The 11,748-nt window shown below is 37.7% G+C and overlaps 2 protein-coding genes across 5 annotated transcripts; one reads left to right on the top strand and one right to left on the bottom strand.

Annotated features, from left to right (window-relative positions):
- The first annotated feature begins 477 nt into the window (after positions 1-477).
- Positions 478-3,287, top strand: LOC111476424. 4 transcript variants are annotated; one of them, XR_002717077.1, is made up of 4 exons: positions 478-1,276; positions 1,442-1,748; positions 2,479-2,796; positions 2,902-3,287. XR_002717077.1 is itself a non-coding variant. In XM_023120080.1 (2 exons), the coding sequence occupies exons 1-2, from the start codon at positions 627-629 to the stop codon at positions 1,704-1,706; spliced, it is 915 nt and encodes a 304-aa protein (XP_022975848.1). In that variant the 5' UTR covers positions 480-626; the 3' UTR covers positions 1,707-1,917. The 4 variants fall into 4 exon arrangements, 1 of the variants encoding a protein (XP_022975848.1); XR_002717079.1 differs by having other exon boundaries at positions 2,697-2,796; positions 2,902-3,286; XR_002717078.1 differs by having other exon boundaries at positions 2,665-2,796; positions 2,902-3,286.
- A 614-nt stretch (positions 3,288-3,901) lies between these two features.
- LOC111476417 (WAT1-related protein At1g70260-like) lies at positions 3,902-6,433 on the bottom strand. The gene is made up of 7 exons (XM_023120065.1): positions 6,222-6,433; positions 6,065-6,133; positions 5,872-5,988; positions 4,876-5,125; positions 4,631-4,789; positions 4,406-4,557; positions 3,902-4,229 (listed from the first exon to the last, which is right to left on the bottom strand). Exons 1-7 carry the CDS (start codon positions 6,419-6,421, stop codon positions 4,073-4,075), a joined length of 1,104 nt encoding a protein of 367 aa, XP_022975833.1. The 5' UTR covers positions 6,422-6,433; the 3' UTR covers positions 3,902-4,072.
- Between the last annotated feature and the right edge of the window lie 5,315 nt (positions 6,434-11,748).

Raw genomic sequence — 11,748 nt, 5'->3', positions numbered from 1 at the left:
AAAAAAAAAAAAAAAAAAAAAAAAAAAAAAAAAAAAAAAAAAAAAAAAAAAAAAAAAAAAAATCTTTAAAATTTTCCCTTTTTTTTTCTAATTTAAATTTGTTTATTAGATTTTTTTCTCTTTTTAAAATCAAGTCAATGTAATTAAATATTATATTTATTTTAATTCAAAATTTAAATTTATTATCATTAATAATCAAAATTGTATTTGTTTTGCTGGTGTGAGTTCTATCATTTTCTTAAAAAAAACACTAAAAAAAAACATATATTTGTTACCTAATCTATAAATTTAACTCATTATAAAAGTTGAAACTATCATAATATCTAAATTTTAAAAAATTTAATACCTTTATTTTTTTACATCATCATTCTTAAATTTCATAGAGAATCCAAATAATGACAATCTTCAATTTTTATAAAAATTAACGTTCAAAATTTAGAGAAACCCAGCAGAAATTTCCGGGAAAAACCTTATGATATTAAGTTTTTTGTGATTTATGGTCCATGAATTTTAAAGTTTTTGACTTGATTAGCATTATTCCACGAATCGATGTTTAATTAATAATCAGCGATGACAGTGCAATCGGATCTTATCGATTCCCCTGCAATTAGCGAGCTCTGCATTCTATGGCCATAGCCTCCTCCTTCTCGTTCCCTTTGGATCTACACCGCCATCGTCTTCTTCCGCGCCACTTCATACACCATCGATCTTTTCCCGCTCTGCCCATTTCTTCGTACCCATTTCCCCTTTTGCTCAAAACTCAGGACCAGTTCTTCAAAACCTCATCAGCTCCCCTTCGTTCATCGCCCACGACATTGGATTCTTCGCTTCTCGAAGACCCACTTCGGACTGGTCGATTTCTGACCAACGATGAGTACGAGAGGCTCAAGCTGCTTGGGGATTTTGAGTATTTCCAGGAATTGGAATCTGGGTCGATGTGGGTTCGGGTTATGAGGGATTGTGAACTTGATGCCACTGTTGGGTTGCTAGCGGAGTCATTTGCAGAGTCCATGTTCTGGCCTTCTGGCTATATTTCTTTGCTGAGATTTTTGGTGAAACAGTATTTGATTGAACGAAGGGCCTTGATGCCCCATGCCGCTACACTTATTGGGTTTTATAAAGGCAAAAATGGGGAAGAAGAGGAGGCTGAAGAGCTGGCCGGCACAGTGGAGGTGTCCTTTGACAAGCGAGGTGCCAATGCATCTCCCCCCACTCCTACACCTCCCAAGGATTCGCCTTACATATGCAACATGACTGTTAAAAAGGAGCTTCGGAGGTATATTTACTTAACAATTATGTCTGCAACCATTTGTTCATGTTCAACTGGCTATAATTGTTAAGGCTTAGCTTGCTATAATCCTCACCATTCTGAACTGGGTTTGTCCCTGAGATTGCATCAAGTATAATAAACTCATATTAGGTGAAATTGTGGAACTTTCAGGAGGGGTATTGGGTGGCATCTTTTGAAGGCTGGTGAGGAATTGATCTCACAAATGAGTACCTCAAGGGAGGTGTTCCTGCATTGTAGAATGATTGACACTGCTCCTTTCAATATGTATACAAAAGCTGGCTACACCGTTGTGCAGACGGATACCATAATAAGCTTGTTGATGCTGCAGAGGCGCAAGCACTTGATGTGCAAGGAGCTTCCTGCCATCACCATGCGCAGGCCTGAGTCAGATGCACCATTTTCTCTTGAGGAATGAATTTGCTATTTGCATAGACAAATTGTTCCACGTTCTGCTGAGGTGAATAACATATTTTCCTTTTTCCTCCGTAAAGCTAAGGTTTGCAACTAAATTACTCTGTACATATTTGTAGATTAGATACTGTAACTTCTTTCTTGATTATCTTTTGTCAAGAAAATATAGTTGTTCAAGTTGGAATTCAATCTTTTCAATCATTATGTTTGGTTTAGATCTTTATGTTATTGGATGGTTGCTGAAGAAAGTTAAAACTGTCTAATGAGATATTGTAACTCTAAGTAGCGGTCAAGAAGTATTGTGTGAGATCACACATTGGTTGGAGAGGAGAACAAAGCATTCCTTATAAAGGGTGTGGAAACCTCTCCGTAGCAGACGCGTTTCAAAACCGTGAGGCTGACGGCGATATGTAACGGGCCAAAGCGGACAATATTTGTTAGCGGTGGGCTTGGGCTGTTACAAATTGTATTAAAGTCAGTCACCGGACGGTGTGAGGCATTAGTCGGAGTAGGGCTAGACCTTCTCCATAGTAGATGCATTATAAAATTGTGAAATTGACGGTGATTCGTAACGGGCTAAAGTGGACAATATCTGCTAGCGGTGAGTTTGGGCTTGACCTGTTACTCTCTGCTTTGATCACTGATTACCGAGAAAAAGATTACTTTATGATCAAGAACTTTCTTCCTCTCTGCTGTAATCTTAAAACGGTATCAGCGATTCGTTCTCAAAGTCATGGACTCGTCCACCGCTGACAAAGGTTCATCCGATTCTGTAGTCTCTTATCAGATGCTGGAAGTCGTTAATCCGGGAAATGAAGTAACGACAGTGAAGATTTAGATGATATTTTATATAGATAAAGAATCTTGTAGATGCACTTACAGCAGCCGGTGGAAAGATCATTCATGATGATCATGAGCCGGATTGGGAGCTGAATTAGATCCTACGGTATCTGTTCTTACAGGAAAAAGTATATGTGCTATGTTGCTTACTCAGGAGAGATATGCTATAGCAGCAAAGCTTTTACGCAGGAGAGGCGACGAAGAAGACGAACCTTCCCCCGTTCTAATCGTGTTAAATTATGCAGCAAACGTGGGTAAGTGCAGGTTTGGAAGTTCTTAATATTGGTTCTTCTTTTCTAAAAAAAATTCTTCCAATGATCAAATTCTTTGAGTTTCACTCTTCTGTTTGTTTTGTGCAGGATCTTTCCAATGGTCAAATTCTTGGTGGCTGAGACATCCTTGTTGTCGTCTACCCGACAGCAAGCACGCTTTCGATTGAGCTCTAAACCATTCTGCTGCCTCGTCCAATTATTAATCCTCCAGAACCTTGTCTCACACAATCAAATCAAATGAATTGGTTTATGAGTACAGCCAGAGGCTGATGGAGTAGCTTGCAGTTGATGTCTTTGAGGTGGTTGTGGTGAGATGTATGGAAGGTTATTTGTAAGGAACCAGAGACGTATGAAGCCTGTTGCTGGCTGTTGTTATGGATCACTAGCAAATATTGTCTATTACTTCATTACGTATCGTCGTTAGCCTTATAATTTTAAAACGCGTCCACTAGGGAGAGGTTTCTACGCCCTTATAAAAAATGTTTCTTCAGTGGTATCTCACAATCCATCTCCTTAAGGACCTAGTATCCTTGCTAGCACACCATTTGGTGTCAGAGACTGAGATATCATTTATAAGAGCTCAAGCTCACTACTAGTAGATATTGTCCACTTTAGCTCGTCATGTACCGTCGTTAGTCTCACAGTTTTAATACACGTCTACTAGAGAGAAGTTTCTACACCTTTATAAGCAATGTTTCGTTCTTCCCCTCTCCAACGGATATGGGATCTCACAAGAGTCTAGTGTCTTCATTAGCACACTGCTTAGTGTCTGATTTTGATATCATTTGTAACAACTCAAGCTACCGCTAGTAGATATTGTTCATTTTGGTTCGTTATGTATCGTCGTCAGCCCCATAATTTTAAAACGAGACCACTAAAAGATATTTTTACACTCTACTCTCATAAGATTCACATAGTTTAATAAATTTATTGTAAATGTCAATATGAGCATAACTCAACTAATTGAATTGTCATCGTTGCACTATCGTCATTGTACCCTACCACCCTACCATGACATCTAGAAAGATAGACGATTTAGTATGGATTGGATAACAGTACGAAAGAGACATCATAATCCAAAATTTTCAAAACACAACGATCCCGATCCCATTTAACACGGCATAATAACAATAATATATCTACATTTGCTTTCAACCCTGAGATTCTAAGAAAGCGAAAGGGTTTTTCTGATCAGAATTTCATTCAAAATAACTGTTCCTGATCATCTTCATATATATATATATATATATATATGTTGTTACACTTTTGATTCTTCGTCCAGAAGTGGAAGTTTGGCAGAAGACAAATGATCATTATTCTTGTCATCTTTGTCTTCACCCACTCCATTATCTTCGTTGATTTGCCCCCACATTACTGTCAAATATCCCATTCCAGCTATAAATGCTGCCATCACACTGCCAATCATACCCAAATAATTCCTTAAAATGGTAGGTGGAGAATAGAATGAAACACTCTTTATAAAGGTATGAAAATCTTATCCTAACAAACACGTTTTAAACTATTAAGAGTAAACTCAAAAAAGACAATATTTATTAGTAATGGAACTGAAAAAAAGTAAAAAAGTAGGTACCTTCCATAGTGAAAAGTGTCTCCAAAGAAGGTCACGCCAAACAAGGTAGCAAAAAGAATGCCAAAAGGCTTGAACATGGGCACGTAATATGGCCCTTTCATTTGCATGCACCATATTTGCACTCGGTTCCGAATCAAACTGCTAAAAATTCCCTACAAGTTCATCTTTTTCATTCAGAAACAGTCTATAACAACAACTCTATTGAGTTAATCATGTGTTTCTTACCGTTGCAATAATGAGAAAGAGGTCGAAGCTGGATTTGATTGTCCATGCACTTGAATCGTTGACTACAAAGAAGCCCACTGCTGCAGACAGTAAGGTACCCACCAAACTATAAAAGGAGGCAACTTTCATGACTTGAGGATATTGTTTTATTACTCCCAGCTGACCAAAATGAGGAGAACACAAAAGGGTGTCAAGTTTAATGCAAAAAAAACATCATGGGATTGTGTAATGTTGTTCGAATGAACCTGAATGATGTTCCATATTGAGACGCATAAGGAAGCAGCTGCTAGTAAAAGGCCACCCATGATCCAGCGATCTGTTGTGGAGGTGAAGACTAGAAGCTTGTGTTTGAATTGTAAATGTGAAGAGGATGATGGATGTTGACGCACTGCTGGGCCTATGTAAAGCTCCTCTGATGTTGCTCCTATAACTGATATCATTGTCCCTACTACTTTGGTAATGAAGCTGGGGCTTTTCCAGTTAATTTTTGTCCTCCTGAATGATCTCAAACCATATTAGTCCATATAATAACAATCACAATATCTAACACTTTAAAACGTGTCTATTAGGGATATGTTTCCACACAAGAAATGTTTCATTTCCCTTTCCAACCAATGTGGGATCTCACAATCCACCCCTTTGTAGACCCAACGTCCTCATTGGCACACCGCCCAGTGTCTATCTCTGATATTATTTGTAACGGACCAAACCCATTGTCCTCTTTGGACTTTCCTTTTTAGACTTCCCCTTAGAGAGAGGTTTCCACACCCTTATAAAGAATGTTTCATTCTCCTCTCCAATCGATGTGGGATCTCACAATCCACCCTCTTTGTGGGTCAGCATCCTCGCTGACACATCGCCTACTGTCCGTCTCTGATACCATTTGTAACAACTCAAGCTCACCGTTAATAGATAATATCGTTTTGGGGCTTTTCCTTTTGAGTTTTCCCTCAAGGTTTTAAAACTCATCCGTTAGGGAGAGGTTTCCACACCCTAATAAGGAATGCTCCGTTACCCTATCCAACTAATGTGCAACGTTCTCGCTGGCACATTGCTCTGGTGTTTGACTCTAATACTATTTGTAACAGCTCAAACTCACGGCTACCAGATATTGTCCTTTTTGGGCTTTCCCTCGAGGTTATAAAACGCACCCATTAAGGAGATGTTTCACCATTACAAGGAATACTTCGTTACCCTCAACAACGAACATAGAATCTCACATATATATTTCAAAAGATTACCCGAGAATGATCGAAAGTACGAAGGAAATGGCCGGAAGCATAAGACCCATTGCGCACACAACAATAGGAGAGCTGTAGCTTAGTCCCAAAAATGCTAGGTTTTGAGATACACATATCCTACACACAATATAATGAGTTGAATATATAATGGTATGAAAACATAGGTGAATTATAGGCGAGAGAGAGGACAAACCCTATTAAACCCAAGAGGAAGACTCGGAGGAAAAGAGGAAAGGAAAACAAAGATTGTTGAAACTCCGTCCTGCAAGAAGCAACCAACAAAAAGTTAAGAACTTTAAGAGTGGCGTTGCTTAATCAAGTAAACCAAGGAGTTGAAATGGGATTGGAACCTCTCATTGTAGTGAAAGATCAAGGAATAAGGAAGAAGAACAATGGAAGCAACGGCGTTTGTGTACACGACAAATACAAAAGTGGTCATTCCATAAGTAATGGCTGTTTTGGCCATTATGGTTAATGCAATGGTGCAGCCTTCCAAGCTCACCATCGCCAAAAATGGAACCACTCCCCATATTTGCTTCTTAACTTCCATGTCTCTCAGGCATGCAAGGTTCAAATTGTGAAAAGAGCAACTGGGTGGCTCTTATTTATGCTCCACAAAGGTAGCCTTTCAAGACATCGTGCAGCTACTTGAGAAATAGAAGCAGCGGCTCGAATTTTGGGTGATTATTTTAAAGGCTGACGTGAGAATAAGCTGACTAGATATTGGCTTGGTTTTTGTGTAAAACATTAGACCCGACGTCAAGGAGTCATTCCAAGCTCCCTTTTTTAATAAGGAATATGACAAATCAGCTTCGCACAATAAGGCTGGAATTCTTTAGCCCAAAATTTGCTTGGCCGACATTGAGAAAGGCCCCACTCCAAAAATTACGTCACCAACCATGTTTAAAGACCTTGTTCTTGCAAGAAAGTTCACGACTCGTAAGTCTTCTACTCTACGTAGCTTTATTGGACTATTAGATTTTCACCCATTGTGAAAAAATCTCCTTTGTTGCATTTCATAGGGATCTGAACCGTGCACAGTTTCAGTGTGGTTGATCATCCTCTCAAACCAGCTACCGATCAGACACGAGCCCTCCTCAACTTGACTTACTCTATTCTCTTGAAAGGATCTAAAAATGGGAACTCAGAAGAGGCACCCTAGACTCTAGACTCTCTTTTTTCTTTAATGAGATCATAGCAAAGTCGATTAAGGAAAACACACCTCCTCCTTTCATATCTCGAAACACTTTCACATTGATCTTCCTCCGAGCCGAAGCCTCTTATTTTACCTTTCTCCATGAGGCCCAGCAGGGGACCCTTCCTTATGAAAAAATACTCATCCTCCAAATTAATACATTCGAAGAAGGAGGATTGGAATATCAATCTCAATCCCATCAATAGAATCGTTTTTTCGAGAAATACGAGACGTGTAAGCCATACAAGTAAAGAGATATATTCATCGATAAGAAAAATAAAAGATGAAAATGGTGATTGAATTGATGATAAAATAGAATCCTGGGTCTCGAACAGTGATTCAATTGATGATAAAGAAAAAGAATTCTTGGTTCAGTTCTCCAATGATCGATCAAATTCTATTGAGACGGGCTCATAGTGATCATGACCAACCACAAAAGTCCTTTAATTTTAAGTTTTAAGTATTACTCTATTTTCATTTGAGGCGTTTTACTTATGAAAACTAAAATAATATTTAAACGTTAATTTAATAAAATACAATGGGAATATATTATATAGGTTTGGAAGGACTTGAAATGATAAAAGGTCGGTGGCTTTTGTGTGTAGAGAAATATGAAATTATTTGAAGCAATATTATTATATAAAATAAGCAAAGGCCCTTCATAAGTGCATTATTAGCCCTTTCAAATGCTGGAAGGCTAAGTGATATGTGCAGCCACAGATACTCCAATGCTTATACCATAATTCTACAACATAACCTACGTACCCTAAGTCTATCTCAAAGATATGAGGTTCATTTTATCCAATCAAATGCATTTTTCTATAAAGGCAAACAATATTTACTAGTCGTGGACTTAGATGTTATAAATGGTATCAAAGTCAGACACCAAACAGTGTACCAACAAAGACGTTAAACTACAAGAGAGGTAGATCGTGAGATTCGTTTGAAAAGAAAACAAACCAGCCTAAAAGCGCGAAGAATAGCCTTGAAACTTTGGAGGGCTGCATTAAGATTATTATTATTATTTAGTTCCAACCTTATAAAAATTAAAATGCATTTAAGATTCTAATTACTATGATTTAGTGGAAGAGACGAGTTCAAAGGGCGGCATCAGAAGTTGACCCTAACTGGGTGTCGGCCGCGCATGGCCTGGCCATGCACTTTGGCGTCATCAAATGCCCTGCCCCTCGCACACACCCAAGTCTCCGTCGTCCCTCTCATCTTTCTCACTTCCCATTTCTTTCTTAGGGTTATCCACATTTCTCTCTTATATGCTTAAACTATAATGTAAACCAAACTATATTATAATGTGGATTTACCCAACTTTTATTTCAAACTATACTTTATAATTATCATGTCAATGCTGAATTAGTATTTTAGCATTTTACTTACTACATAATCTCTTAGCCAACTTTGTGATTTATTTTATATATATATATATATATATATATATATATATATATATATATATATATATATATATTATTTGGTCAAATGATTAACATTTTTGAAATGTCTGTCTATTAACACTCATTTTCAGGAGCATCATGATTTCAATCATGCTTAAGTTTTAGTTGAAGCTGCTGTTGTTTTTTCATTTTATACTTGTTTTAAGGTAGAGAATAATATTGGTCTTGTTGGGGCAGACATCAGTAGCTAGTCCAGATCCTCCGAATGTTGTGTTTATAAATCTGGGCCAATGATCCCTTTATCCAATAACATGATCAACCAGTTGAGAGACTATATGTTTCTAATCTCAAATTCTGTCAATTAAGACCCTATTAATCCGGTAACAAATTTGTTATGTTTTTTGTTTCTTAAAAAATATATATGTTTCATAAAAGATCCAAATTTCACATGTTTCTAAAACATGTATTTAATATGAATTTTAACAAAACTTTTGGAGACTTTTGGAAACATGTATTTAATATGAATTGTGTTGGAGTCCATGACCCGATTAATTCGATTAGGCACTCGCCATCTATTTTCATTGGAGTCCCACGTTGACTAATTAAGGAAAAGATCTAAGTATATAAGTAAGAGACATCATCTCCATGAGTTTTCCAAAAATAAAGTCACGAGCTTATTGTGAGATCTAACGTCGGTAGGGGAGGAGAATAAAACATTCTTTTTAAGGGTGTGAAAAACTCTCCCTAGCAGTAGTGTTTTAAAAACCTCGGGAGGAACCTCGAAAAGACAAACCCAAAAATGACAATACATGCTAACAGTGGGTTTAGGTGGTTACACTTATGCTCAAAATGAACAATGTTTTACTACTGTACAGGTTCGTTATTTTAATAAATGGTATCGAATTCATGCTATTATCTTAACTTAGGTCAATCGAGTTCTTAAGTGTCGAACAAAGAAGTTAAGATGTTGGATATATACTCGGGTAGTGTAATAGTTAGGTTTAATAATTTGTAGTGCAAATAAAGTAGGAATTTTGAAGGTGGGGGGTAAAGGGGGTCTCCTTTCAAAACCCTTATGGTTTTTGTGTTAATCATTAATGTTTACTGTTTGATGTGGTGGGCTCTCCATCTGATAGTGGCCTAACACTGGATTCCAATTTGTAATGTTTCTCTTGTGGAGAACACAGCAAAAAACATTCAGTATAATTCACATCCCCTCCAATTTATTGGGTCCAACCTATCTCCTACAACACAGAATAAAGCTCGTCTTGGTAATTAGAGGTGTAAACGAGTCGATTCAGATCGGTCTTGGTTCGAGTTCGAGTTCGAAAAGGTTAAAAAAGGAAGAGTTAAGGGGCAGTGGTGTTGTGATTGTGATTTGTGAATGAATATATGGTTTGCATTAAAAAGAGTGGAGGGATAAATTTATTGAAGAGTGGAAGATGAGAGATAAAACGTACCTATCTTTGTGGGGTCGTGTCCCACGAAACACAGTCAAGGTTGTCCTGAAGCTACAGAGAGAGCTGGCTGAAGATGCCAATTCCATCTCCGTATGCCTTAGCTTATAATAATAATGGAGTCACTATCACACCACTGTTCACTAAAGCTCCCAACATCATCAAATAAATCCCTTCCCACTTCTCCCCAACAACTCTCTCCACATTCATATCATCAAATTAAAACACCTACTCCTCTCCATTTCCTATCTTTATAAACCACATTGGGATTGGGTTGTTTTTCGAGTCATTCGTAGTCTTTAACTATGATGTTCGAGTAAATGAGAGATGTGTAATGAACTATGACCGCATTTGTATCAATGGATCTTGAGAATATCCTAGTATTTTGTGCTTAGAAATCATGCGAGTAAGAATAGGGTTGCTTGTTGATTCATTGAAAACTTGCTTCTTTTAGGGTTTGTGTGAGATCACACATCGATTGGAGAGTGGAACGAAACATTTCTTATAAGAGTGTGTAAACATCTCCATAGTAGACGCGTTTTAAAACCGTGAGACTAACGGAGATACGTAACAGGCAAAAGCGGACAATATCTCTTAGCGTCGGCCTTGAGCTGTTACAGATGGTATCAGAGCTAAACATTGAGCGATGTGCGAGCGAGGACACTGGGTTCCAAGGAGTTGGATTGTAAGATCTCACATCGATTAGAGAGGGGAACAAAACATTCCTTATAAGGGTGTGAAAACTTCTCCCTAATACGTAACGAGCCAAAATAAACAATATCTTCTAGTGGTGGTCTCGAGCTATTACAAATGGTATTAGAACCCGATACTATAGTTTGGAGAGGGAAACAAATCATTTCTTATAAGGGTGTAGAAACTTCACGTAACAGGCTAAAACGGACAACATCTCGTAACAGTGACCTCGGGCGGTCAATTAGGTAAGGTGAAGAAGCCAACAAGTTTATAAGTCGAAGAAGAATAAGTAGGGTTTATGCATACACACACACACACACAAATCTTGTCTACCCACCGAACTCCATTTCCCTTGCTTTGTTTGTATGTTTTATTGATTAGGGTTATGGTTGTATTGAGAAGGAGAGAGAAGGAGAAGAGAATGAGTAAGTGAGAGGTTGTCTTGAACTCAAAATGAGATGGCAGACCCTTTTTTAGGCATTTGATTTTTCTTACACATTCAAAACCTCCAATCCATCGCCATCACCTTTTCTTTCCATAAGGACTTCAATTGTTTCCTTTCTTTTAATATCTCTCTTTTCAAAGCCTGATAGCTTTGCATGGTAACAGTGATAGCTACCTCCAGGCTCCAACCCCTTCCCACTTTTTACCCTTTAATCCCTTTCACAACCATATTCAATACCCGGTTGCTGCCATGTCTTCAAACAAACTAAATTATTGAACTGTTCTTGATTAACCCACTTGGGGTTAATACTCATACTAAGACTGTAAAAACAGGAAAAGATAAAAACTTCAACTTTGGGTTGTTTTTAACTGAGAGGAACAAAAGGTTATCTGCAGAGTCAACAAAATATATCAACTTCTCAATACCCACAACTGCAACCTGCAAGAACAAAAAATTACCAGCTCTGTAAAAAATTCTGCTGCTTTGCCAGCTTGTGTTGCTAAAAAAGACATCTTTTTTACCCTAAACTCGTAAAACCAAAACTACCCCACAATTATATACATAGCGTATCCCTCACTCAGCCCATCGTCTTTAGACCAAATAATTTTGAAATAAATAAATGGGAGATGGGGACAGAGGTATGGGAAGGGAGCAGTTTTTTTTTTTTTTTTTTTTTTT

The sequence above is a fragment of the Cucurbita maxima genome, unplaced genomic scaffold, assembly GCF_002738345.1.
Source record: "Cucurbita maxima cultivar Rimu unplaced genomic scaffold, Cmax_1.0 Cma_Scf00001, whole genome shotgun sequence".
In the NCBI taxonomy this organism is placed as follows: Eukaryota; Viridiplantae; Streptophyta; class Magnoliopsida; order Cucurbitales; family Cucurbitaceae; genus Cucurbita; species Cucurbita maxima.
The sequence above is the reverse complement of the archived record's forward strand: the minus strand, read 5'-3'. Positions and strand labels throughout refer to the sequence as shown.

Excerpts from the sequence above, each read along its gene's own strand:
- LOC111476417 (XM_023120065.1), bottom strand. The coding sequence starts at position 6,421 with ATGGAAGTTAAGAAGCAAATATGGGGAGTGGTTCCATTTTTGGCGATG. Across the intron at positions 5,126-5,871 it reads GTACTTTCGATCATTCTCGG|GAGGACAAAAATTAACTGGA; the intron begins GTAATCTTTTGA and ends GAGATCATTCAG. Across the intron at positions 4,790-4,875 it reads CAATATGGAACATCATTCAG|CTGGGAGTAATAAAACAATA; the intron begins GTTCATTCGAAC and ends CATTTTGGTCAG.
- LOC111476424 (XM_023120080.1), top strand. The coding sequence starts at position 627 with ATGGCCATAGCCTCCTCCTTCTCGTTCCCTTTGGATCTACACCGCCAT. Across the intron at positions 1,277-1,441 it reads GTTAAAAAGGAGCTTCGGAG|GAGGGGTATTGGGTGGCATC; the intron begins GTATATTTACTT and ends TGGAACTTTCAG.